Source organism: Dipodomys spectabilis, unplaced genomic scaffold (genome assembly GCF_019054845.1).
Source record: "Dipodomys spectabilis isolate Male_0828 unplaced genomic scaffold, ASM1905484v1 ptg000360l, whole genome shotgun sequence".
Classification (NCBI taxonomy): Eukaryota; Metazoa; Chordata; class Mammalia; order Rodentia; family Heteromyidae; genus Dipodomys; species Dipodomys spectabilis.
The window spans coordinates 1,376,528-1,402,046 of NW_024871037.1; the positions used below are offsets into that span (position 1 = coordinate 1,376,528).

Genomic DNA, 25,519 nt, shown 5'->3' on the forward strand with positions numbered 1-25,519 from the left:
AGTTTCATGTTCTATTTTATAAAAACAGGACAATTTTTCCTCTGACCTTTCCTTTTTTTTTGTTTGTTTGTGTAATTTCTAGTAAACCCAAAGAAAGATAGTGAAAATACACCCGTTAAAGGAGGAACTGTAGCAGATCTAGGTAAGCCTATCAAATATAGTTTTCTCTTTTCCTCCCTCCTCTTTTTGGAAGTTCTATAGGTTGAACTCAGGGCTATCTGTTTGCTGCACAATTACTCTACTGCCTAACCGGTGACTCCATCCTTTTTTCCTTTACAAAGAAATGTTATTTTAAGCTGGGTGCCAGTGGCTCACACTTGTAATTCAAGCTTCTCTGGAAGCTGAGATCTGAGGATCACTGTTCAAAGCCAGTCTGGCTAGAAAGTCTGTGAAACTCCGATCTCCAATTGATCACCAGAAAATGGAAAATGGTGCTGTGGCTTAAAGTTGGTAAAGCACTAGCCTGGTTTGAAAAAGCTTAGGAACAGTGCCTAACCCCTGTGTTCAAGACTTACAACCAACAAAAACAAAACAATTATTGCTTTTAAGGTTACTAGGTTCACCAACATCAAATGTTTACTGGTTTCGATATTAACCAAGTTTATTTTTGGTTGGCTGTGGGGCTTGAATTCTGGGTCTGGGTGCTATCCCTCAGCTCTTCAGCTCAAGGTCTGCACCACTTGATCCAAGTGCGGCTTCTAGTTTTCTGGTGATTAATTGGAGATAAAAGTCTCACAGATTTTCCTGCCTGGGCTGCCTTGAACTGTGATCCTCAGATCTCAGCCTCCTGAGTAGCTGGAGTGACAGGCGTGAGCCACCAGTGCCTGGTGGTAACCAAGTTGATTTTTTTTTTTTTTTTTTTCATTTTCCATGATCTTATTTCAGAGCATACACTTCCAGAAGTTAGCAAAGCAGTAATGTTTCTCTTAAAAGTTTTTGGTATTTTTAGTGTATATTATACCTGTACAAGATGGGTTACATTGTGACATTGTAAACAATGTAAGCCATAACCTAATCAACCTCACACTCTCCTTCACTGCCAGTGCTTTGTATCATTGCACTGTATCCATCTCTCAGTTTCCTAAAGTCCCCAAGCCCATACCTAATGGCTGCAGATATAAGCTTCTATCCCCAGCTTCAGTTATTAATTCTCTTCTGTGTATCACCAAGTACTTTTTTGCTTTTCTTATTTAAAAATGTTTTTAAAAATTCATTGTTCATTCACTGGTGTTTCAAATAACGTATTCTTTGTTGGGATTATTTTTTGAGAAAATAAGTAGATTAAAGAATGACTTTCCCATGATCTTTATGAAAATTTGTCTGTGCTCATCACTACCAAAGGTCATACTGCTAATAAAAAGTAAATATTTTAAGCACTTAATAAATTATCTTTGTGCTATTACTTTAGACCCTCTTTGAGTATAGGCAGTTTTACTTTTCACTATTAAAATCAACTGCCTCATTTATGTTTTTGGTTATGGTTTTGTTTTTTGTCGATTGTGGGGCTTGAACTCTGGGCCTGGTCCCTGTCCCTGAGCTCTTCAACTCAGGGTGAACGCTCTATCACTTGAGCCACAGTGCCACTTCTGGTTTTTTTCTGCTTATGTCGTGCTGAGGGGCCTCATGCATGTGAGGCGAGCACTTTACCACTGAGCCAGCTTCCCAGCCCCTCATTTAATTTTTTTTTATGGGTTTGGCTCTGTTATTTTGTGACCCTATCCCTCTGAAGGTATTAACTTTTTTTGTTTATTTGTTTACCAATCCTGGGGCTTGAACTCTTGGCCCTGGGCCCTGTCCTTGGGCTCCTTTTGCACAAGGCTAGCACTCTACCACTTTGAGCCATAGCACCACTTCCAGGTTTTACTTTGATTAATTGGAGATAAGAGTCTCTTGGACTTTGCTGCCCAGGCTAGCTCAACCTCCAAATAGCTAGGATTATAGGCATGGCTTGAACTCCACAGTCCCCTTTTGTTCATGAACCTGTACTTCTGGGATTACAAAGCTATGGTGCCTGGCTCTTGCATTAACTCTTACTTAGGTTTTGTAGGAATTTATAATGTCATTTCCCCACTCCCCACTTTCCTCATTTACTTCCTCTGGAACTGAAAATTTACTTTGTCTCATCATTCCTTAGAAGACAAAGAGATTTCATCCTATCCCTTCCACCATCCTTTCCATCCACCTCTATGATATTAGCTCAACTAGCAATTTTAAGTTTATTCATTTGTTGGAAATTTTGAGTTAGCTCTGCTTTGTGTTTCTACCATATATACCTTTGAGGAAAAATACAGTTTAGTAAAGTGCTTTAATAATGGCCTCTTTCAGCCACGCACTGGTGGCTTACCCACCAGTAATCCACCAGAAAACAAAGTAGCACTATGGCTCAGGATGGTAGATTACTAGTCTTAAGCAAAAGAACTCAGCAACAGCTCCCACAACCCAAGTTCAAGACCCCGACCGGACAAAAAAAAATTTGTCTTTCAATGCTTTTTAAATGTCTATTTCCATTTCTAGTTTTCTGACCATAAAGATTTGATAAAATTCAGATAGCATTTTCCTGTTTTAAAAATGATATTTTTTCATCTGGGCACTGGTGGCTCACGTCTGTCTTCCTAGCTACCCAGGAGGCTGAGATCTAGGATCATGATTCAAAGCCAGCCTGGGCAGGGGAAGTCCATGAGACTCCTATGTCCAATAAACTACCAGAAAACTGGAAGTGCCACTGTGGCTCAAGTGGTAGAGCACTTGCCTTGAGCTGAAGAGCCGAGGGATAGCACCCAGGCTCAGAGTTCAAGCCCTACAACCAACAAAAAAATGATATCTTGCCCATGTAATTGTAACCCCTCTGTATGGTATTTTAATAATTAAAAATATAATAATAGTCTGTTTTGATTTTACAGATGAGCAGGATGAAGAAGCAATTACGACAGGAGGAAAGGTAAATGCTTTAAAAGTCTTATGTTGCTACTAGGGCTTCAATTGAGTGCCTGGGCACTGTCCCTTAGCTTTTTTCCTTAAGTCTTTTCCTTAAGACAGTGCCCAGGCCCAGAGTACAGGCCCCACAACCAACAAAAAAAATAAAGAATACATACAAAGAATACCAAAGGCCATGCCAGCCATGGTGGCTACTTCTCTCATCTCAGCTACAAAGTAGTCTGAAGCTAGTCCTGCTAAGCCCCTGTCTGAGAAAACCAAAGTTGGCTAGGAGTACTTAGTAGAGTGTTTGTAAACACTTTGCAGCAAGTTCCGTCTCTAGTACCACCCAAAACTTACTAAAATACTGATATCCTAAGAATATATTTTGCCAGTTTCCATGATTTAAAGATTGAATTTTGTCACCAGCATCAACATTTAATTAACAATTGAGTTCCCTAGTTTCCTGATTCTCATGGTGGTACTTAGGATTAGGACTAAATTCTGAGCCTCAACCTTGTTATCTAGAGACTCTCCCACTTGAGCTATGCCTCCAGTCTTCTTAGCTTTCTTTCTTTTTTTTTTTGGTGGGGGGGGGCCTGGGCGCTGTCCCTCAGCTCAAGGCTAGCGCTCTACCACTTGAGCCACAGCGCCACTTCCGGCTTTTTTCTTTTTGCTTATGTGGTGCTGAGGAATCAAACCCAGGGCCTCATGCATGCAAGGCAAGTGCTCTACCACTGAGCCACCTTCCCAGCCCTCTTTTTTTTTTTCCCATACATAGGACCTCACATTTTGTTAACATGCTGCCTGGGACTGAGCTCCTCTTAATTTCGGCTTCTCAAGTAGCTAGGACAATAAATGTGGACCAGCTCTGCCACTTACTTGATTAGATGGCGCGGGAGGGTGTCTCACTTTGCCTTGGCTGGCCTCAAACCATGATCCTCCTGAATAGCAAGGTAATAAGCTTGAAGCACAGATGTATAGTCTCATCTTCTGTGTGTGCGTTTATTAACTCAGTGTTAAACTGGGCCTTGTATATTACAGGTTTGTATTTTTAGTCAAAATGCCAGTTTTTAGTTATTCATTTATTTGTTGGTCGTGGAGCTTGAATTAAGAGTCTCACAGGAACTTTTCTGTTCAGGCTAGTTTCAAACTATGATCCTTAGATCTCAGCCTCCTGTGTAGCTAGGTTATAGATGTGAGCCACTGGTACCTGGCTTATATAATACGAATTCTTTTTGTTTTACTTAATTTCAGCTTTCTGGACAGAACTTTCTGTAGACCTCAATCCTCATAACTCTGCCTCTCCTGTAGCCAGGATTGCTAAGCATATACCTACATGTCTAGTAAGAAATCTTAATTTTTGTGGGGAGTAGTGGTAGTGTTGGAAGTCAGAGCCTTGAATTTGCTATGTAAATGCCCTACCTCTTGAGCCTCATCCCCAGTCTTTAAAATACTATTTTAACATAATGATTATCATAGTTCTAGCATCATTAGACATACTGTGTCGGGGGCTGGGAAGGTGGCTCAGTGGTTGAGCGCTTGCCTTGCATGCCTGAGGCCCTGGGTTCAATTCCTCAGCACCACATAAGCAAAAAGAAAAAAAAAAAGACTGGATTTCTAGACATACTGTGTCTTCAATTGAAAGAATTTCTTACGCTTGCACATACCAGATAAAAACCAGTTAATTTTTAAATAGTAATTGGTATTGTAGCTGTTGCGGGGCGTGAGGGGGATTTATATTATGTGTATACATGATAAATAATGAAAGACTTTTTAGTAATGTATTATAAAATATTTGATCTTGTTTTCTCTAAAAATTTAAGTATCATTAAATCCCCCCAAAAAACAAGAGACAAGAATTAAAGGAAAGTTAAGAGATGTATGAATCGTTACTTGCTGTTATTATCAGGGGGTTGTGAAGAATAACTATGATTATACATAGGCTGTTAGGAAGAAAGATGGTCTAGATATGCTCTGTTAGTATCCTTGACCACCTTGTAAGTAATAATCAGAGCTGGGCACTAGTGACTCACACCTGTAATCCTGGCTTCTTGGGAGACTGAGATATGAGGATCACAGTTCAAAGCCAGTTCAGGCAGGAAAGTCCATGAGACTCATCTCCAAATTAACAAGCAAAAAGCAGGAAATGGAGTTGTGGTTCAAGTGGTAGCCTTCAGCAAAAAAAAAGCTTAGGGACAGCACCCAAGGTCCTGAGTTCAAGCCCCAGGACCTGCACACACAAAAAAAAGAAATCAGAATTAGCAATTTGATCGTGACCTAGGATTAAGTAAAACTGCTCCTCCAATCAGAACAAGCTATTGTGGAAGGCAAGATGGGCAATGAAAGTTGTCCTTGAAATCAGATCCATTGTCTTCATTGTATTTGACCTACTATGAGAAGTCTGCTGTATTTTTGTTTTTCTCTCTTTCTGACATGGACTTTTTTTTCAATAGGAAGATGAAGATCCTAGCAAAGGTGATCAGAGCCGGTCAGTTGACTCTGGTGAAGATAATGTAACAGAACAGACCAATCACATTATCATTCCCAGCTATGCATCCTGGTTTGATTATAACTGGTGAGTGGGTCAGTTCATCTGTAAGTGTGGTAGATGAGGTGTGGGAGATCTTAACCATCAAATCAGGTTCTGTCAGGAAACAGTTAAAGTAGATGAAGGAAAACAAAGTGATCATCTTTGCAAAATGTTTTATAGAATAATTTAAGGATAAAAGTGGTTGTAATTTTGGATTGTAAAATTTTGTAAGTTTTAACTTAAATAATATTTTTTTTAGCTTCATGGCAATTTGGTTACATTCTTTGATTACAAAGGACGCATCCAGTGTAATTAATTTTGAATAATAGTTGTTGGATTTATCACTTTTACTTTTAAAGTTGAACAAAGAATAGCTCAAATTTTAAGATTTTTCTCTTTCAAAGAAGTTTCTCAATCTTCTTTTTTTCTTTCCCTTTTAGTATTCATGTGATTGAACGGCGTGCACTTCCTGAGTTTTTCAATGGAAAAAACAAATCAAAGACTCCAGAAATGTGAGCCTTATATTTTAGAAAACTTGTCTGTGTTTTTATACCAAGAAGTGTTAAATGATACTTCTCAGTTTGCTATTGCTGCTGTTTGGAAGTTAGCAAATACCTTATTCCATTCAGAACATTGTCCATATCTCATTTTCACAGTTTCCCTTACTATAGAAGAAATTAGTGCCAGGCACCAGAATACCATGCCTATAATCCTAGCTACTTAGGAGGCTGAGATCTGAGGATCCCATTTGAAAGCCAGCCTGAGCAGACAAGTCCATGAGAATTTAATCTCCAATTAGCCAGCAAAAAAAAAAGCTGGGAGTAGAGCTATGGCTCAAGTGGTAGATTGCTGTCCTTGAGCACAAAAGCTCAGAGACAGTGCCCAGGTCCAGAGTGGAAGTCCCAGGACTGGCAAAAAAAATAAAACTACAAAGTAAATTAGCATATTTTTGAAAAACTTACTATATCCACATCCATTCTTTCATTTAAAGATAGAATTCAGCAAAAGGTATTTAGTTCAGTTTTCTCGTATGCATGTGTAATAATCCTGTAGAATGTGGAATGTCCATTTATCTTCCTGATGGTTACAATGATGCAGCTGCATGTGAATTGAGGTTAATTGCATAGGTCATGGCTATGCTTGTGCATTGGGAATAAGAAAAACTTAACTGAAAGGAGGAGATTTACCAGGAAGTATTTTTGTGTTTTTCTGTGATCTATCAGCATACTCTTCTATAGTCCATGGATTTAAGTGGATTTTTAAAGGCTTTTACATGTAGAAGATAATTTCAGCCTTCTCTTGGAATGCCTTTGAGATTCAGATAAATCAAGAATGACAGATTTGACATAAGAAGCCCTGATAGATTTTGCACTTGTTCAGACATGATGTGTTCTTCCAGCTTATTTGCCTGTCATATTTGTGACTATTGTATTTTGGTAATTTTCTTCTTAAAAACAAATCTTGTATATTAGTCAGTTTCACTTTTTAAGTGCATCTTTCAGTCTTAAGTATTTTCTAGGCTTATTTCTGTATCCTTTTTGGGGCAGCGTACTCTCTTTCTACTCAGCTGTAGCTCCCCTCAGGCTGCCGTACTTGCCATTTGTGTGCCAACTTATTAAGCTTCAAAGTCCTCGATACCTTTGAGAATTTAAATATATTTTGAGGCTGTGTTTGTTGTTGTTGTTGTTGTTTTTTGGTCCGTCATAGGACTTGAACACTGGGCCTGGGCACTGTCCCTCAGCTCTTCAGCTCAAGGTGAGCACTCCACCACTTGAGCTACAGCACCACTTCTGGTTTTCTAGTGGATTTTTGGAGATAGGAGTCTCACGGTCTTTCCTGCCCAGGCTGGCTTTGAACCGTGATCCTCAGATCTCAGCCTCCTGAGTAGCTAGGATTACAGGCATGAGCCACTGGTGCCTGGCTTGAAGGCAGTATTTTTTTTGTATATTGTGTTATCTGTAACACATTACTTTTTTTCTTTCATTTTGTTATGTTTTTGTCTCCTTCTACTTGTTGCATAAACCAGAAGGTATGTTACTGTTAAGGTTCTGGGAAGGTTATAGAGGTGAAATTACACTCTACTTTGGTTTTCTCATCTGGAGATGGGATCATAATAAACCCCATGTTACAGAAAGCTTTTGAATATTTAGTTACTGCATGGAAAGTGCTTGATGTGTAGGCAATGGGTTAACTGAGTTAGCTTGGTATTCTTCAGGCAACCATTAATCATGAACCTCCATCATCAAGTTTATGTTTATGACTTGACAGTAATCTCATCACAATACTTAATGAGTTGTTATGTAGAGCAAATATATATGTATATATATTAGAAAAGCTTAAATACTCAATGCTGTGTTACCCATAATTCATTGATATCTTAATTTTCTGTTGCATATGGTTGTGAACAATCAGAAGAAATACGGTGCTGTAAGTTACTGATTCTGAAAGGATACACATCTGCTTCATGAACTTTGCCCTTGCTTTTTTCAGATACTTAGCATATCGAAACTTTATGATTGACACATACCGTCTAAACCCTCAAGAGTATTTAACCAGCACTGCTTGTCGAAGGAACTTAACTGGAGATGTATGTGCTGTGATGAGGTAAGATGCTGGACTTTTTCTCAGCTATTTCATTGCAAGTGGTTACTGATGCATTGCTGTTTAATATTTGATTAAGCTGTACATTTCCTTTTACTTTTTTTTATGTGATAGTAGTAGTAGGGTTTGAACTTGGGTTTGCACTTACTAGGCTGGCACTACCCATCTGTTTTTAGTTATCCTTGAGACAGTGTCTCCTGTTCATGCTTAGTCCAGTGTGAACTTCGGTCTTCCTATTTACTCTTTCTGCGTAGCTAAGTGACAGGCATGCTTCATCACACCCAGCCTGTTCATTTTCCTTATCTAGCCTCATGTCTCAATATTCTGATCTCAGCTTCCCCAGTAGGTGGGATTTACAGGTCTGAGCCTGTTGATCAGCCTGGGTGTTTCTGATTAGTAAAACATTTAAATCTTAATTTTTATATCTTTAGTTCAGTATTTTTAAATGCTCAATTCCGTTTTTCTAGATTTTATACTTGCTATCTTTTTGTATATTACATAGTCAGATCATAAGATTCTGAGTGGGAGGTGAGGGGAAGGCACCTGTAATCCCAGCTACTTAGGAGTCTGAGATCTGAGGATTTTGGCTCAAAACCTGCCCAGGGAGGGAAAGTCTGTGTGACACTCTTTCTAATAAACTATCAAAAAGCCAGAAGTATAGTTGTGACTCAAGTGGTAGTAGGCTAGCCTTGAGCAAAAGAAGCTTCCGAACAGTACCTAAGCTGAGTTCAAGCCCCAGATCAGCACCCAAAAAAAAAAGAAAAAGAAAAAAACTGTCTTAGAGGAAACCCAGAATGTGTATTTCCTTCTGTGAATTGGGTTTTAGTGTAAGTTCTTTGATCATGTGCATAAATGAGCATTTGTTTTCTTGTTAACATAATTAAATGATTGGATTTTTGTACTAAGTCTCGAGGTTCTGTGTTATTAACATTATTTTGGGTTTGTAGATGTTTTCTTTTATACACAGAACTGAATGTGTTGGGGCTGGGAAGGTGGCTCAGTGGTAGAGCACTTACCTTGCATGCTCGAGGCCCTGGGTTCGATTCCTCAGCCCCACATAAGCAAAAAGAAAAAAGCCGGAAGTGGCGCTGTGGCTCAAGTGGTAGAGTGCTAGCCTTGAGCTGAAGAGCTGAGGGACAGCGCCCAGGCCCAGAGTTCAGGCCCCACGACCGGAAAAAAAAAAAAAAGAAGTGAATGTGTTGCATACATGTTGATTTCCAGCCCATAGAGAGCCATGTAACTTTTATGTTTGTATGCATATTCATTTTTTTACTATTTGTTGATGGGTGTAGAGTTGAAGTTAATTCTTTATATTTTAATCTTTGGGGCTTTATTCCTTAGGGTGCATGCGTTTTTAGAGCAATGGGGACTTGTTAATTATCAAGTTGATCCAGAAAGTCGACCTATGGCAATGGGACCCCCTCCTACTCCTCATTTCAATGTATTGGCTGATACCCCCTCTGGGCTTGTGCCTCTGCATCTTCGATCACCACAGGTAAAGTAGTGCTGTATTTTTTTAGGCATAGACATGAACAGAAACTACATAAAGCATTTCTATTTAGGGGTAATTCTTGCTGTAATGTGATAGTCTTTTGGTGCTGTTTCTTAGCTAATAGTTTTTTGGCTTATGAATGTGTTATGTTTTTTAGTATACAAATGTTCAAGTCCATAAAAATATGTAGCTTATTAGGGACTGCTCTCCTGCCAATTCTAAGTAGATTATTCCTTATACTATGATATCATACTTTCAACCTTTTTATCCGTCTGCCATCAAGTTGCAAATAAAAAAGCAGATACCATAAAATTTTCATGCATCCCCTATCCTATAAATGTGAATTTAAAGTCTTCATAACTTTATGAAAAATTTGAAGAGTAGGCATCTGTGTGCACATTGTTGAAAATTATAAAATAACATTAGATTGGGGAAATAGAACCTAAGCTATAAATTTCCCTCGTTGTGAAATAAAAGATTATGTCCAAGATAAACTTCCCTTTTAGAAAGAAACACCAAAAGTGTTTCTTTCATGTTGAATTTTTATTAGATCTATAGTCTGAAAGTATATTTACTTTTTTCTTTTTTTTTCCCCAGCCATGGGCTTAAACTCAGGGCCTGGGCACTGTTCCTGAGCTCTTTTGCTTCAAGGCTAGCACTGTACCACTTAAGCCAGAGCTTCACTTCTACATTATTTTGGTAGTTCAGTGGAGATTAGAGACTTTCCTACCTGGACTTTGAACCAGAGTCCTCAGATCTCAACCTCCTGAGTAACTAGGATAACAGAGTGAGCCACCCACACCCAGCGTGATTTTTTTTTTTTTTTTTTTAGAAGGAAAATCTTATCAGCCAGATGCTGGTGGATTATGCCTGTAACCCTAGCTACTCAGGAGGCTGAGATCTGAGGTTCCAGGTTTAAAGCCAGCCTAGGCAGGAAAGTTCGTGAGATTCTTATCTCCAGTTAACGTACAGAAAACCGCAAGTGACACTGTGGCTCAAGTGGTAGAGTACTCACCTTGAACTGAAGAGCCTAGCATCAAGCAGCCAGGCACAGAGTTCAAGCCCCATGACTGACCAAAAAAAAAAAGAAAAATTACCAGAAATGAAATTTTCCATTCTTTTATTTTTTCTAATTGGTTTGAAATATTTGGAAGTATAGATTCTAGCATTATATAAACAGAGGTCTCTTTTTACATCATGGGCTAGATAGTCTTTTTTTTTTTTTTTGTGAAAGTACTATACAGAGGAGTTACAATTACATGGGCAAGATAATGAGTACATTTCTTATCAAGCATTGTAGCCTCCTCCTTTGTTTCCCCTTCCCATCCCTTCCCATCGTTTCCCTACCCCCCCACCCAGTTCCCCCCCACGAAAGTTGTAAAGTTCGTTTTCAACATAACGACTTGTACATCTCATTGTTGCAATGGGTCCACCTGTATCCCTATTTAAACGATTTGTTTTTCCCCTTCCCCTCCACAAATTATACCGACATCAAATACAGTGAAAGCAGGGGCTATACTGTGGGGGAGGGACATACAAAGCAGCAAAGAAGTAATCTTATAAATGTGTTAGAAACAATTGCATGAAAGAAAAAAAAGATTAGAATACATTTTAGGGTTCATTTCCCTAACATCACCTTATCTGACCTTTTCTGCTTGACTCAGACATATACTAGATAGTGCAAATAAGGGAAACCATGGGACCTATGTTTCTTTGGGCCTGGCGGCTAGATAGTCTTAAAAGTAGTGTGGAGTTCAATTTTCTTACAAGTAATATTTACTAAAAGTACTACCCACTTCCACAAATGTAAGGGTTGATATAAACTCTTCAGTTGCCAGCATACCCTACTATGTACAGATATTAAAATCATATGATCTTAGCTTTTTTAAATATTTTATCCTCTGAACTTTTCACAGGTTGATATTGTCAGTTTTTGTCTGTCTGATTCTAGGTTCCTGCTGCTCAGCAGATGTTAAATTTTCCTGAGAAGAACAAAGAAAAACCAATTGACTTGCAGAACTTTGGTCTTCGTACTGACATTTACTCCAAGAAAACATTAGCTAAAGTAAGGAGTTGTCTTTGTCTTTTAATGTGTGTCATTTTTATGAAAAAGTATGATTTATATTCTGGGGAAGTGAGCTTTTTACTGCATTTTATAAAACAACATCTTACCTTTTTCCTCGAACTCTGTGGTTCACAGATAGGAATTTGCGATAACTACAACTAGTATTTCTGAAAATAATTTAGTTTACCTATTACCACATCTATGGTGAAAAATATCAATAGAATCTTGGTCCAGGCCTGCCAAGACAAAAAGTAGATTCTGTCTTAAAAATAGCCAAAGCTGGCCGGGCACTGGTGGCTCACGCCTGTAATCCTAGCTACTCAGGAGGCTAAGATCTGAGGATCGCAGTTCAAAGCCAGCCCGGGCAGGAGAGACCGTGAGACTCCTATCTCCAATAAACCACCAGAAAACTGGAAGTGGCGCTGTAGCTCCACTTGTAGTAGTAGAGCGCTCGCCTTGAGCTGAAGAGCTGTGGGACAGCACCCAGGCCCAGAGTTCAAGCCCACGACCAACCAAAAAAAAAAAAAAATAGCCAAAGCTGCCAGGCACCATTGGCTCACACCTGTAATCATAGCTACTCAAGAGGCTGAGATCTGAGGATTGAAGTTCAAAGCTAGCCCAGGTAGCAAAGTCCATGAAAATATTCTCCAATTAATCTTTGAAAAGGCCAACCTGGGCAGGAAAGTATGTGCGACTCTTATCTCCAATTAGCCACCAGAAAACTGAAAGTGGTACTGTGGCTCAAAGTGGTAGAGCAGTATCCTTAATTGAAAAAGCTCAGGGACAGCACCCAAACCCTGAGTTCAAGTCCCATGACCAACAACAACAGCAAAAAAGCCAGAGCTGCTAGTCATCATTGGCTCTTGTCTGTAATCCTAGCTACTCGAGAGGTTAAGATCTGAGGATCACAGTTTGAATTCAAAGCCACAATGGGCAGGAAAGTCTAGAGATTCATCTCTAATTAACTCAAAGCTCCAGAAGTGCAGCTGTGGCTGAAGTGATATAGCACTAGCCTTGAGCAAAAAAAAATTCTGACAGCACCCAGGCCCAGAGTTCTCAAACACACACATAACACAAATAGAACAGGCTGGGCTTGGTGGTTTTATTCTGTAATCCTTGACACTTTGGAATCATTATTCTTTGGTAGTTTATTGGAGGTAAGAGTCTCACAGACTTTTCCTGGGCTGGATTAGTCAGAATCCTCATATCAGCCTCTTGAGTAGTAGGATTGCAGACTTGAGACACTGGTGCTCAGTAGGATCATGATTCTTCATGGCCAACTTAGACAAAAGGTTTGTGAATTCTGGGCACTGGTTCAGGCGTACACTCCAGTTACTCATGACTGGAGGATATGACTCAAAAAGCCAGACTGTGCAAAAAAAATATATATCTATCTTGACTCTTATCTCCAAAACTAAAAAGCTAAATCTGGAATGAAAATGTGTCTGAAGTAGTAGAGCACAATTCAAGTAAGCTGGAGACCCTGCACTTAAACCCTGGTATCAACATAAAAGATAGGGGTACTTCCTGGTTTCCCAGACTATACTTTAAGATACAGTGGGCCAGTTGCTTCTTCTCTATTGGGCTCTGATTTGATTCTCCAAAGTTCATCACATACCATCTTACGCAATGGCTGGGTGTGGTAGCACATGGCCTGTCATCCCAAGCTGTGGAGGCAGTTTACTGGCTGGGTGCCATGGTACACACCATCATCAAAATGAAGGGAAGCACAAATTGATTGGAGCCCAGGTTGATATAAAGAGAATGTCCATCTCAAAAATAATAAATGCCACAGGCTGTCAGGATGGCTTAAATCATGAAGTGCCTGCCTAGCACTTCATGAGTTGAAAACTAATATTGCCAAAACACACACACACAACACCAAAAGCTGCTGGCATGACTTTTTCTTAAATCTTGTATTTATTAAGGGATTTACCTTGGTGTTTGCATAGCATACATAGTCCACTGAGTTCCATCTATATTCACCTTTTTGAGTGACTAATTTCTGATTTTACTTTTCTAGAGCAAAGGCGCTAGTGCTGGAAGGGAGTGGACGGAACAGGAGACCCTTCTGCTCTTAGAGGTAAACTGATGAGTGTTGGATCCCATTTTCCTCATAAGAGACTACATGTGTGTTAAAATGTGGTGGCGAACATCTTAAATACACTTGTGATGTACAACGAAAAACGAGTCCAGTTTAACACGAGTACAGCCCTCAGGAAATGCAGCTGGTTGTTTTGTTGTGAAGTATGATAGTGCAGAACCAAGTTCATAGAATTCTCACTGCCTTGACTTGAGCTAAGATGCCACCATGCCTTTTGTACCATCAGCACCAGTGTTGGCATAATGAACAAGGCATTGAGGTCTAGTTTTGTCATGAATATTATTGTCCTCATAGTCCTCCTAAAAGAGTCAGGTGCTACTTGGGTTTCCAGAGCATAGTTTGAGATACAGTGGGCAGATAGCTTCTTGTTCTCTTCAGTGCCCTGACTTGATTCCCTAGTTCCAACAGTTGAGGTTCCTTTAGAATTAAACAGTGTCAACTGGTTCACACCTGAAATCTTAGCTTTTCAGCCAGCTGAGGTCTACAGGATTACAGTTCAAGGCCAAACTGGACAGAAAAGCCTGTGTACCTCTAAAATAACCAGAAAAAGCAAATGTTGGAGGTGTGACTCAGGTAATAGAGTATCAGCTGAGCAAGTGCTCAGAGTGCCTATACTTCACACCCTAGTACTGGCAACCAAGAAGAAAACAATTTCTTTTTCAATTTCTTTTTTATGCTCTTTCTTCTTTGCTCTTTGTTCTTTTCCCCTCATTTCTGTCTCACTCAGACACTGTCTCTTTCCCTTTCTCCCTCTCATCTTTCCCTGTTGCCTCGTACATTTCTTTGTCTATAGATAAGTAGCTCAGAAAGATTTCTTTTCTTTTCTTTTTGCCAATTGTGGGGCTTGAACTCAGGGGTTGGGCACTGTCCCTGAGCTTCTTTTGCTCAAGACTAGTAGCACTCTACCACTTGAGCCACAGCACCAGTTCCAGCCTTTTCTGATTATGTGGTACTAAAGAATTGAAGCCAGGGCTTCATGCATGCCAGGCAAGCACTCTACCACTAAGCCACCTTCCCAGCCCCTCTTCTACTATTTTAATTTAGTCTCATTTGTCCATTCAGTATCATCGATGTAGAAACATTGGCTTTTCTTCTGTTTCAAACTGGTTTCTGGGTGTATCTGCCATGGATGTTCCTTAAAATGTATAGTGTTCTCACTACTTAATAAGAGAGTAGGACGTTTCTGTATTATTATTTTGGAATCTTTGGTCTGTAAGGAAAACTTCATTTGTACAACACTGTCTGGAATAGTTCTTTTTTTTTTTTTTGGTCCATGGTGGGCCTTGAACTCTGGGCTTGGGCATTGTCCTTGTGCTCTTCAGCTCAAGGTAAGCGCTCTACTGCTTGAGCCACAGCACCACTTCTGGTTTTCTAGTGGTTTATTGGAGATAAGAGTCTCACGACTTTCCTGCCCGGGCTGGCTTTGAACCCTGACCCTCAGATCTCAGTCTCGTGAGTAGCTAGGATTACAGGCGTGAGCCGTCGGCGCCCGTTTTGGAATAGTTCTTTTTATTGATGATCTCTATTTTCTTTGCTTCTACGTTTTAAGATTGGTGGATAGTAAATACAGAGTGAGGTAAGAATGACTGAGCTCTCGTTTATCTTGAATATATCCAAGAAAACCACAGTGCCCACAAACACTAGTATATTTTCTTTCCTGCAGGTGGAATCGGTGCTGTGGTTGTGTTTTCTTTTAAACAGGCAATTGAGTCAACATCTATTATCTGCCTTTACAAAGAGAAATAAAAGGCTTCTCAACAATATTGTTTACCACTAATATCCTCCATTTGTGTAATTTATTTAGAGTAGTTATTTGCTTAAAAGCCAGGTGTGATAAGCATCCTATAATCCTAGCACTTAAGAGGCTAAAGCAGGAAGACTGCTAGCTCAAGGCTAACCTGGGCCATTTATCAAGACGTTGTCTCCAAAAAAAAAAAGATAAAAAAGAAAAATAAGCAGTACAAAATGTAATGAAAATCTTTTGATGGATTCATAGTAAAACATTTAGATGTCTGTAATAATTTGATAAGCAAGGTAGAGTCGAGATTAGTTTATGAAAAAGCATCATGCCGTTTTATAAACTAAAGTGTGGTATTCTAAATATTTCTGATGATTCTTGAGACAGTCTACTTTTCCTTTAAAATAACTCATCTTTTTGGGGGGGGGGGGGATCCGGTTGTGGGGCCTGAACTCTGGGCCTGGGCACTGTCCCTCAGCTCTTCAGCTCAAGGCTAGCACTCTACCACTTGATCTACAGCGTCACTTCTGGCTTTTTTTTTTTTTTTTTTTCCGGCTTATGTGGTGCTGAGGAATCGAACCCAGGGCCTCATGCATGCAAGGCAAGCGCTCTACCACTGAGCCACCTTCCCAGCCCCACTCATCTTTTTTTTTAATCAAAGATCATTCTTGAGTGTATGTTGAATGTTAGTACCTTTGGTCATACTTCCTTGTCATAAATATTTTTCCAATTTAAAATTGCTCATATTATTCTATACAGAAATATGGTTGGGTTTTTCCTCTAAGGCATTCCATCTCTTAAGAGGCATATCCTCAACCTATTTCTATTTTAGTTATGTTTCCTGTGTTTTTGCCCAGGTCCAGCCTCAACCTGTAATCCTCTGACCTCTACCTCCGGTATTTTTACATAATAGGCTTGAGTTACTGTCCTGGTTATTGGTTGAGTGGCGCTGTGGCTCAAGTGGTAGAGCGTTAGCCTTGAGCTGAAGAACTAAAGGACAGCACCCAGGCCCAGAGTTCAGGCCCCATGACGGACACACACAAAAAAAAACACACACACAACTATTATCTGTTCTTTTTAAATATAGAGTATGACCATTGGTGCTCTTACTTTAGATTTTTGAGACAGAACTCTATGTAACTCAGGGTGTCCTAGAAGCCTAAGGTGATTCCTCCTGTGTCAGCCTCCCAAGTGCTGCTATTACAGGTACATGTCCCTGTCCCTGGCTCCTTTCTAATTTTTTGGAACTGTTATCTAGGTATACATCTGAAATCCTATCACTTGAGGTTGAGGCGGGATTAGGAGCTCAAGGCCAACCTGGCCTACAAAGCAAGGCTTTTTTTTTTCTTTCTAAATGACATTCATTTTGCTACATAACTACTTTCTTGATATTTGACATCAAATGTCAATTTTAGGCTCTGGAAATGTACAAGGATGATTGGAATAAAGTATCCGAACATGTGGGAAGTCGGACTCAGGATGAATGCATCCTTCACTTTTTGAGGCTTCCCATTGAAGACCCATACCTGGAGAATTCAGATGCTTCCCTTGGCCCGCTGGCCTATCAGCCTGTCCCCTTCAGCCAGTCTGGAAACCCTGTCATGAGTACTGTTGCTTTTCTGGCATCTGTGGTGGACCCTCGCGTGGCTTCTGCTGCAGCAAAAGCAGCACTAGGTATGGATGCTTAGCTTTATTTCAAATTTAAGGATTTCCAGCTGTTAAACGTTAATGGTTTTTACATTAAGAACCAAAGGGGACATTTAGCCTAAAGAAACTAGGTACTTTATATTCCTAACAGTTTTAAATAAAACACTTTTATTATAATAGTTGATAAGTTGCTGCTTTTCTTTTTTGGTAGTACTAGAATTTGAACTGTGTCAGACACCTTAATGATCTTAACTTTTAAACAAATATTTGTGTAAGTGAGCTTACTATTACATTTTTATTCTTGAACCAGAGGAGTTTTCTCGGGTGCGAGAAGAGGTACCACTGGAATTGGTTGAAGCTCATGTCAAGAAAGTACAGGAAGCTGCTCGTGCCTCTGGGAAGGTGGATCCCACCTATGGCTTGGAGAGCAGCTGTATTGCAGGCACAGGGCCTGATGAGCCAGAGAAGCTCGGTGAGTCACTACTGTGCCTTAGGACCAGGCTATTATTTGGTGCCCTGCTGACTTACTGAAATGCTAGAGTTTGCTCGAACTTAAAAAAACAATTGCTGGCCTCTCGACAGTGGCTTGGGCCTGTAATCCTAGCCACTCAGGAGGCTGAGATCTGAACATCAGGGTTCAAAGCCAGCCGGGGCAGGAATCTGAGACTCTTACCTCCAGTAAACCACTCAAAACAAGAAGTGCTGCTGAGGCTCAAGTGGTAGAGTACTAGCCTTGAGCTAAAGAGCTGAGGGACAGCGCCCAGGCCCAGAGTTCAAGCCCCAGGACCAACAAAAAAAGAAAACAATTGAAAACAATTGCTGTAAATTTGTCTCAGAAGATTAGTATATGAATGTATGTGACAACTTTTTCTTACATAGTTTTTTTTTGTTTTTGTTTTAAATCATGGCTAGAATTTCTAACAGCTAACAGTATCACAGTTACGAATATTTGCTGACAATAGGCTTTGGTCGAGAATCTGTTGAATTTCTATGGTTGATATTTTGCTGATTTTTTTTTTTTTTTTTTGGTCAGTTGTGGGGCTTGAACTCAGCCTGGGCGCTGTCCCTCAGCTCTCAGCTCAAGGCGAGCGCTCTACCACTTGAGCCACAGCTGTATTTCGGTTTTTTCTGCTTATGTGGAGTAGAGGAATCGAACCCAGGGCCTCATGCATGCGAGGCAAGCACTCTACCACTGAGCCTTCTTCCCAGCCCTGTGTTTTGTTTTGACAGTTGTGGGGCTTGAACTCAGGGCTGGGCACTGTCCTTGAGCTTTTTGCTAGTGCTCTACCACTTTGAAACACAGCACCACTTTGGGTTTTCTGGACAATACTTGCTGATAGGAGTCTCACAAGCCGGGCGCTGGTGGCTCACACCTGTAATCCTAGCTACTCAGGAGGCTGAGATCTGAGGATCGTGGTTCAAAGCCAGCCCAGGCAGGAGAGACCGTGAGACTCCTATCTCCAATAAACCACCAGAAAACTGGAAGTGGTGCTGTAGCTCAAGTGGTAGAGCGCTCGCCTTGAGCTGAAGAGCTGAAGGACAGCACCCAGGCCCAGAGTTCAAGCCCCACGGCGGACTAAAGAAAAAAAAAAAGAGTCTCACAGACTTTCCTGCCCAAGCTGACTTTGAATCTCAGCCTCCTGAGTAGCTAGGATAACAGATAGGAGCACCTGGTGCCCAGCTTTTAACTCCTTCAACAGAGTCAATGCCCATTCCTTCTTCTCAGGACTGGTGACTACTAACCTGCTTTCTGTCTATGAATTTGCATACTCTAAATATTTTATGTGGTAGGACTCATACACTCTATGGCCATTCGTATCCACCTTCTTTCACTTAGTATAATGTTACCTGTGTCCATGTATGTTGTGGTACCAGTGTTTCTTTTCTGAACTGAATTATTACATTCCTTTGAGTGGATTAACAATTTTATTTCTCCATCAGTTATAAAGATTGTCATTTCTTCCATTTTTACTTTCCTTGGAGATACATATATATGTATCTCCAGACGCAGAATTGCTGAATCATATGATAATTCTGTATATAAGATCATCACCCACTTATAGAGCAATTTTTAGTTCATAGCAAAACTTAGTCTCATGAGCTTTTCCTGCCTAGGCTGCCTTCAAACCATGATCCTCAGATCTCAGCATCCTAAATAGTTAGGATTACTGACTTGAGCCAGTACTCAGATGTCGAACTTTTTATTATATACTCCATGTGATCTAGCTAGATCAGCCAAATCAACACCAGTGGCCAATGGATTACAAATATCACAGTCATATCACCCTCATATCCTATTTAAGTATCGTAAACGTAGGTGAGAGAAATTTAAGAGGTTGAGTTAATTGTGTTTTCCTTAACAACTGACAGTGCTTTTGAAAATTGAATCACTAGTGGAATGGATGGTCAAAGAATATTCTTTCATAATGGTTGAAGCTTTGTCCACGGAGCTGAACACACCCTGTGGCATTCAGGGCTCCGCAGAGTCAATCTTTGCTACTTGTCACTGCCCTGTGTAGAATATCCCAATGAATCATTCCTCGTTTGCAAGGTTATTCATAATCTGGGCTTGGAGGTATGACTCAGTTGGTAGAGTGATAGCCAGTGAGCAAAAGTGTCAGTGTCGGTCCATCATAAGATTAAGGAAAGCGGGCTGGGAAGGTGGTTCAGTGGTAGAGCGCTTGCCTTGCATGCATGAGGCCTTGGGTTCCATTCCTCAGCACCCCATAAGCAAAAAGAAAAAAGCCAGAAGTGGCGCTGTGGCTCAAGTGGTAGAGCACTAGCCTTGAGCTGAAGAGCTGAGGGATAGCACCCAGGCCCAGAGTTCAGGCCCCACGATCAGACCCAAAAAAAAAAAAAAAGATTAAGGAAAGCATCCTGACAATAATACTGACACTCCCCTCCCTCTCCCCTCTCCCCCCCCTCCCCCCCAAAGCCCTGCAATCATTCGTGGAGCTTGAACTCAGGCCTGGGCACTGTCCCTGAACTCTTCTGTTCAAGGTTAGTGCTGTACCACTTTGAACCAAGCTCCACTTCTAGTTTTCTGGTGGTTAATTAGAGATAGAGACTCATGGACTTTTCTTGCCCAGGTTGGCTTTGAATCATGATGCTCAGATCTCAGCCTCTTGAGGAGCCACTGGCACACAGTTAACAACATAAAGCTAGAATTTGCCTTGGTTTCTCTCATGGCTTATAAAGTACCTCACTATTCAGGTCAATCATACTATATATTGAAATCTATTAAGGCCAGTGAACCTACTAAAATAGTATGTGATCATCAGTCTTAACATTGACAAATGAGCTTCACTCTGCTCCTTTATTCTGTTGTGTTAAAAAGTCTTTTGAGTCTGCTATACAAAATACACCGAAATAGAGATGATCTTTTTTTTTTTTTTTTTTTTTTGTCAGTCATGGGGCTTGAACTCAGCGCCTGGGTGCTGCCCCTGAGTTTTGGTGCAGTGCCACTTCAGGTTTTCTGATGATTAATTGGAGCTAAGAGTCTCACAGTCCTGCCAGGGCTGGCTTTAAATTTCCATCCTTAAGTCTCAGCCTCCTGAGTAGCTAGGATTATATTAGGCGTGCCACTAGAGCCTAATACATTCTACTTTTTAAGTGATTTCCCTGATGACTCATATTTTCAAGAAGAAATTGTCTTTCATTATGTAATGGGATATTTAATGTACAGCCTTCAGAGGACTAGTTCAGGGATTTTGTTTATCTGATATGTCTCTCTTCCTACAAGCAATTCATGGCTAAGAAGACAGTTAATAACCTCTAATAATTGAGCCTGTGTTTGGTGCTAAATTACACATACGTGAAAAAAATCATTGCAGTGTTGGAGGGTTTGGGAATGCAATGAAAGCATAGTATTAATTATTGAAGGAACACTATACATAGAAAGTGCTACAACAGTTAACACACGGGTACGTGTAATTTTAGACTGGAGGGTTTCACGAGGTGAGATTTGAGCTGAATGTTGGAAAAGAAGTCAGGTTGTCACTTAGCAGATTAGAGCAAGTACTCTGCTCTGTAAAACAAAAGAACAAAAGACATAGACAGAGAAAGGACAGGTTTTTTCAGAGGGTGGGAACTAAATCAGGTTTGCCAATTGATACCATGATGAGGGAAGAGTAAGAATAAGAAGCCTGCAGAGGTGGACTGGAACTGATTTTTTGAGGAGAAATTGGAGGGCTCATGAATGTGGGCTGTGCGTTGCTAGTTTTGTGAATGTTCACTCTTCCATATATCCCAGTGCTGAGTAAGCTTCTGCTTCATGCCTCGTCTTTCTCCTGACAGGACAGAACTGTACTAGCACTTCAGCTTGCTCTTCTTTTCTCTCCCTCTCCCTCTCCCTCTCCCTCTCCCTCGCCCTCACGCTTTAATCCTAGCTACTTAAGAGCCTGAGATTTGAGGATTGTGGTTCAAAGCCAGCCTGGGCAGGAAGGTCCATGAGACTCTTATCCCCAATTACCCACCAGAAAACTGGAAGTGGCACTGTGGCTCTAGTGGTAGAGTGCTCACCTTGAGCTGAAAAGCTCAGGGACAGCACCCAGGCCCAGAGTTCAAGCCCCACAACCAACAAAAAAAAAAAGTATTGACACCTTCAATTTATATGGTTTTTATCAGCTGATAAAATTTTAGGAGTCAGATTTCCAAGAGTCTATTTCTTTAGCTGTCAGAACTGAGTGACTTTATATGTTTAATATATATAATATCTATTACATATATTATGTATAATATTATGTTATAATATATTGCATATATTATAATAAATGTTATATAATATATAGCATATATAATATACATGTTATTATATAATATGTATATGTAATATTATATGTAATATAATGCATGTAATTTTATATATATATATATATATATATATATGGTTCTGCTTTTGTGAAAGAAGGCCAGTTATTTTGAAAATAGTTTTGCTTTAGTGACCCCTGGACATTGACCATGAAGAACATTCAGTTTAGGGAAGAGCAAAGTGCAGCCATAAATAGCTATACATGAAGAAAAGCACAATTAGTCTTACTTGGATCAGTTGGAATGAAAAAGTCAGAGGAATGAGAAAGAAAAACAGGATTACATATTCTTAAACAGTCAAAAGGTCTTTGAGGAGTAAGTACTGTGGGCAAGTGCAGGTGTAGAGATGGGTATAGCTTGGTATTTTGTTGCTGGTTTTCTTTGTTTTTGTGTCCATACTGGCACCTAAACTGGGTACTGTCCCTTAGCTTTTTCATTTGAAGGCTGGTGTTCAACACTTGATTCATAGGTATACTTTTGGCTTTTTGTGGGTTAATTTGAGAGATAAAAGGTCTCAAGGACTTTCCTGCCTGGGCTACTCAGCCTCCTGAGTAGACTGGATTCTAGGCATGAGCCACTGTGCCCACCCATAGATTGGTTTTGAAGGACTTGTAGATAAGGAAGTAAATAGAGAATAGCAGTAGCATGGTTCAGTTTGTTTTACAGTATTAATTACTGGCCGTTTATAAATGAAGGTTATACAATGATGAAGACTTCTTGTGAAATACTTATAGTTTCTATTCAGGATCTGTCATTACTAATAACATTCTTTTTTTTTTTTTTTGGTAATAGGACCCTCAGCATTTCAGCTCAAGGTGAATGCTCTGCAACTTGAGCCACAGCGCCACTTCCTGTTTTCTGAGTGGTTTATTGGAGATTAGAGTCTCCTGGACTGTCCTGCCAGGTCTGGCTTTGTGCCACGATCCTCAGATCTCAGCCTCCTTAGTAACTAGGGTTACAAGTGTGAACCACTGGCCCCCTGCAACATTGTTTTATAAGTGTAGATATTTTGTAATTTTTTATTCTTTTCACCAGTTTTACTTCAGTTTCATATCAGCTTTGGCTGCTGCCACCTTATTTATGTGATATAGTTGAAGTTTTTTTGTTTTTCGATTTTGCCTCTCCTGGGGTTTGAACTCAGGGCCTAGGCAATGTCCCTGAGCTGTTTTTGCTCAAGGCAGATAAATGTTCTACAACTTGAGCCACAGCACCACTTCCAGCCTTTTCTGTGTATGAGGAATCAAACCCAGGGCTTTATGCATACAAGGCAAGCTACTCTACCACTAAGCCACATTCCCAGCGCAAGTTGAAGTTCATCTTTTTAATTGATTCTATTTGGCGCAGCACGTACAAGTCAGACCACCCATGTATAGAGAAAGAGCTCATGAGACTTAGGATTACTGATTTATCAACACCAATAAGCCAAGCATCAGTGGCTCATGCATATAATCCTAGATACTCAGGAAGCAGAGATCTAAGGATTGAAGTTCAAAGACAGTCTGGGAAGGAAAGTCTGAGATTCTCATCTCCAATAAACTACTCAGAAAAAGCCAGAAATGGTGCTGTGATTCAAGTAGTAGAGTGTTAGCCTTAAGCAGAAGCAGCTCAGGGATAATGCCCAGGTATTGAGTTCAAGCTCCAGGCCAGCAAAAAAGAAAAGATGGTATGTGATATATGAGAGGCTATCTTTTCTCCTTTTTTTCCAAAAATCTACCTAAAAGCAATTTTAGCCAGGCACTGGTGGTTCATCCCAATAATCCTAACTACTCAGGAGACTGAAATCTGAACATTTTGGTTCAAAGCCAACTCAGGCAGGAAAGTCAATGAGACTCTTATCTCCATTTAAAGCTGTAAGTGGAACTGTAGCTCAAGTGATAGAATGCTAGCCCTTCAGCTGAAAAAAAACTCAAGAATAACACCCAGGATCACTACCAAAAAATAAAAAGACAGTGTGAATTATGTTATAAGCTGGGTGCCAGTGGCTCACGACTGTAATCCTAGCTATACTCAGAAGGTTTAGCTCTGTGGATCATGGTTTGAAGCCAGCCAAGGTAGAAAAGTCATGAAACTTTTTTTTTGGGGGGGGGGGGGGCGGTTCCGGTCGTGGGGCCTGAACTCTGGCCTGGGCGCTATCCCTCAGCTCTTCAGCTCAAGGCTAGCGCTCAGCGCCACTTCCAGCTTTTTTGTTTTTGCTTATGTAGTGCTGAAGAATCGAACCCAGGGCCCTCATGCATGCAAGGCAAGCGCTCTACCACTGAGCCCCTTCCCAGCCCCTCATGAAACTCTATCTCCAGTTAACCACCACAAAAGCTGAAAGTCAAGCTGTGGCTCATGTGGTAGCCATAGGCAAAAAATCCCAGGCTATGAGTTTAGACCCAGGGATGGGTACACACACAAAAGTGTATGCTATAGAGAATTTGCTTTTTAAGGTACAGTTACAAAATAGAACCCACTTTACATACTCTTTTACATAGCTCCTTTTGAGAAGCACAAAAAAGTCAGTGCATTTTTCCCACATAAGACATTTTTGCTCTACAGTTAAGCTACCTTAGCCAATGTGGCTTAATGCATATTCAACTAACAGTAACCTAGAAGTTTTTTAAGTTTGTTTTAAACTTATTGCATTTCCTTTTCTATTCAGGATTTTTCTGTACTCATTATTATTATATTGTAATATGTTTGTATGTAAGTTACACATTTCAGTCTGAACTGAGAGTTTGAACATTTTCAATATTTTCAGTCACTTTTCCTCCCTTATCTCATTATCTCACCTTCTCACTCCCAACAGGAGACCGAAATTTTGAAGATCATTCTAAATACTTCTTTAAATGAATTTTATCACAAACATAGATGCACTTAAACAACATATGTTAGATGTGATTTTATTTATTTATTTATTTTCCAAGCAGTGAGGTTGTGCTGTTTTGGTGTAGCTGACTGTTGGTGGGGGTTTTTTGTTGTTGTTGTTGTTTTTTATTGTTTGTTTGCCAATAGGGTTTTTGCTGAATAGCCCAGGCTGGGCTGGAATTTGTTACATCCATGTCTAAGGCTCTCCTCAAACTCTCAATCTTCCTGTATCAGCCTCTGAAGTGCTGGCACTGTAGGCATGCACAACCATATCTAGATCCTACAGCTGTTTATTTTCATTCCCATCAAATACTTTGTGAGCTGAACACAGGTGACTCACCCCTTTAATCCTAGCTAATTACAAGGCTAACTATCAGACTAAGATCTGAGGATTACAGTTAGAAGCCAGACTGTGGAGGAAAATTTGTGAGATACTTAGTTTCAATTAACCAACAAAAAAAAGCTCAAATGAACACTAGCCTTGAGCAAAAATGCTCAGGGACAGAGCCTTGGCCCCAAGCTTGAAGACTTACACAACACACATATACACACATAACAGCATCAAAATATCCCAGATATAGTTCTTATATTAGTTATCATAGTCATCTAATTTAAGGCTATAAAGCCTGGACACTGCCTTGAGCTTTTCCTATTTTTTTTTTCTCAAGACTAGAGAGCTACCATTTGAACCATAGCTCCAGTTTTGGCTTTTTTGTGTTTTTATTTTGTTTTTGTTTTTTTGTTTGGTCATAAGGCTTGAACTCTGGGCC

The 25,519-nt window shown here is 40.1% G+C and overlaps 1 protein-coding gene across 1 annotated transcript in view; it reads left to right on the forward strand.

Annotated features, from left to right (window-relative positions):
- Positions 1-25,519, forward strand: part of Smarcc1 (SWI/SNF related, matrix associated, actin dependent regulator of chromatin subfamily c member 1) — a 101,551-nt gene that overhangs the window by 37,481 nt on the left and 38,551 nt on the right. The window contains exons 12-21 of the mRNA XM_042665919.1: positions 83-142; positions 2,901-2,938; positions 5,370-5,491; positions 5,887-5,958; positions 7,937-8,050; positions 9,389-9,542; positions 11,491-11,604; positions 13,628-13,687; positions 16,862-17,120; positions 17,404-17,565. Of these exons, the coding sequence (XP_042521853.1) occupies positions 83-142; positions 2,901-2,938; positions 5,370-5,491; positions 5,887-5,958; positions 7,937-8,050; positions 9,389-9,542; positions 11,491-11,604; positions 13,628-13,687; positions 16,862-17,120; positions 17,404-17,565 (1,155 nt within the window). The remainder of the gene's footprint in view (positions 1-82; positions 143-2,900; positions 2,939-5,369; positions 5,492-5,886; positions 5,959-7,936; positions 8,051-9,388; positions 9,543-11,490; positions 11,605-13,627; positions 13,688-16,861; positions 17,121-17,403; positions 17,566-25,519) is intronic.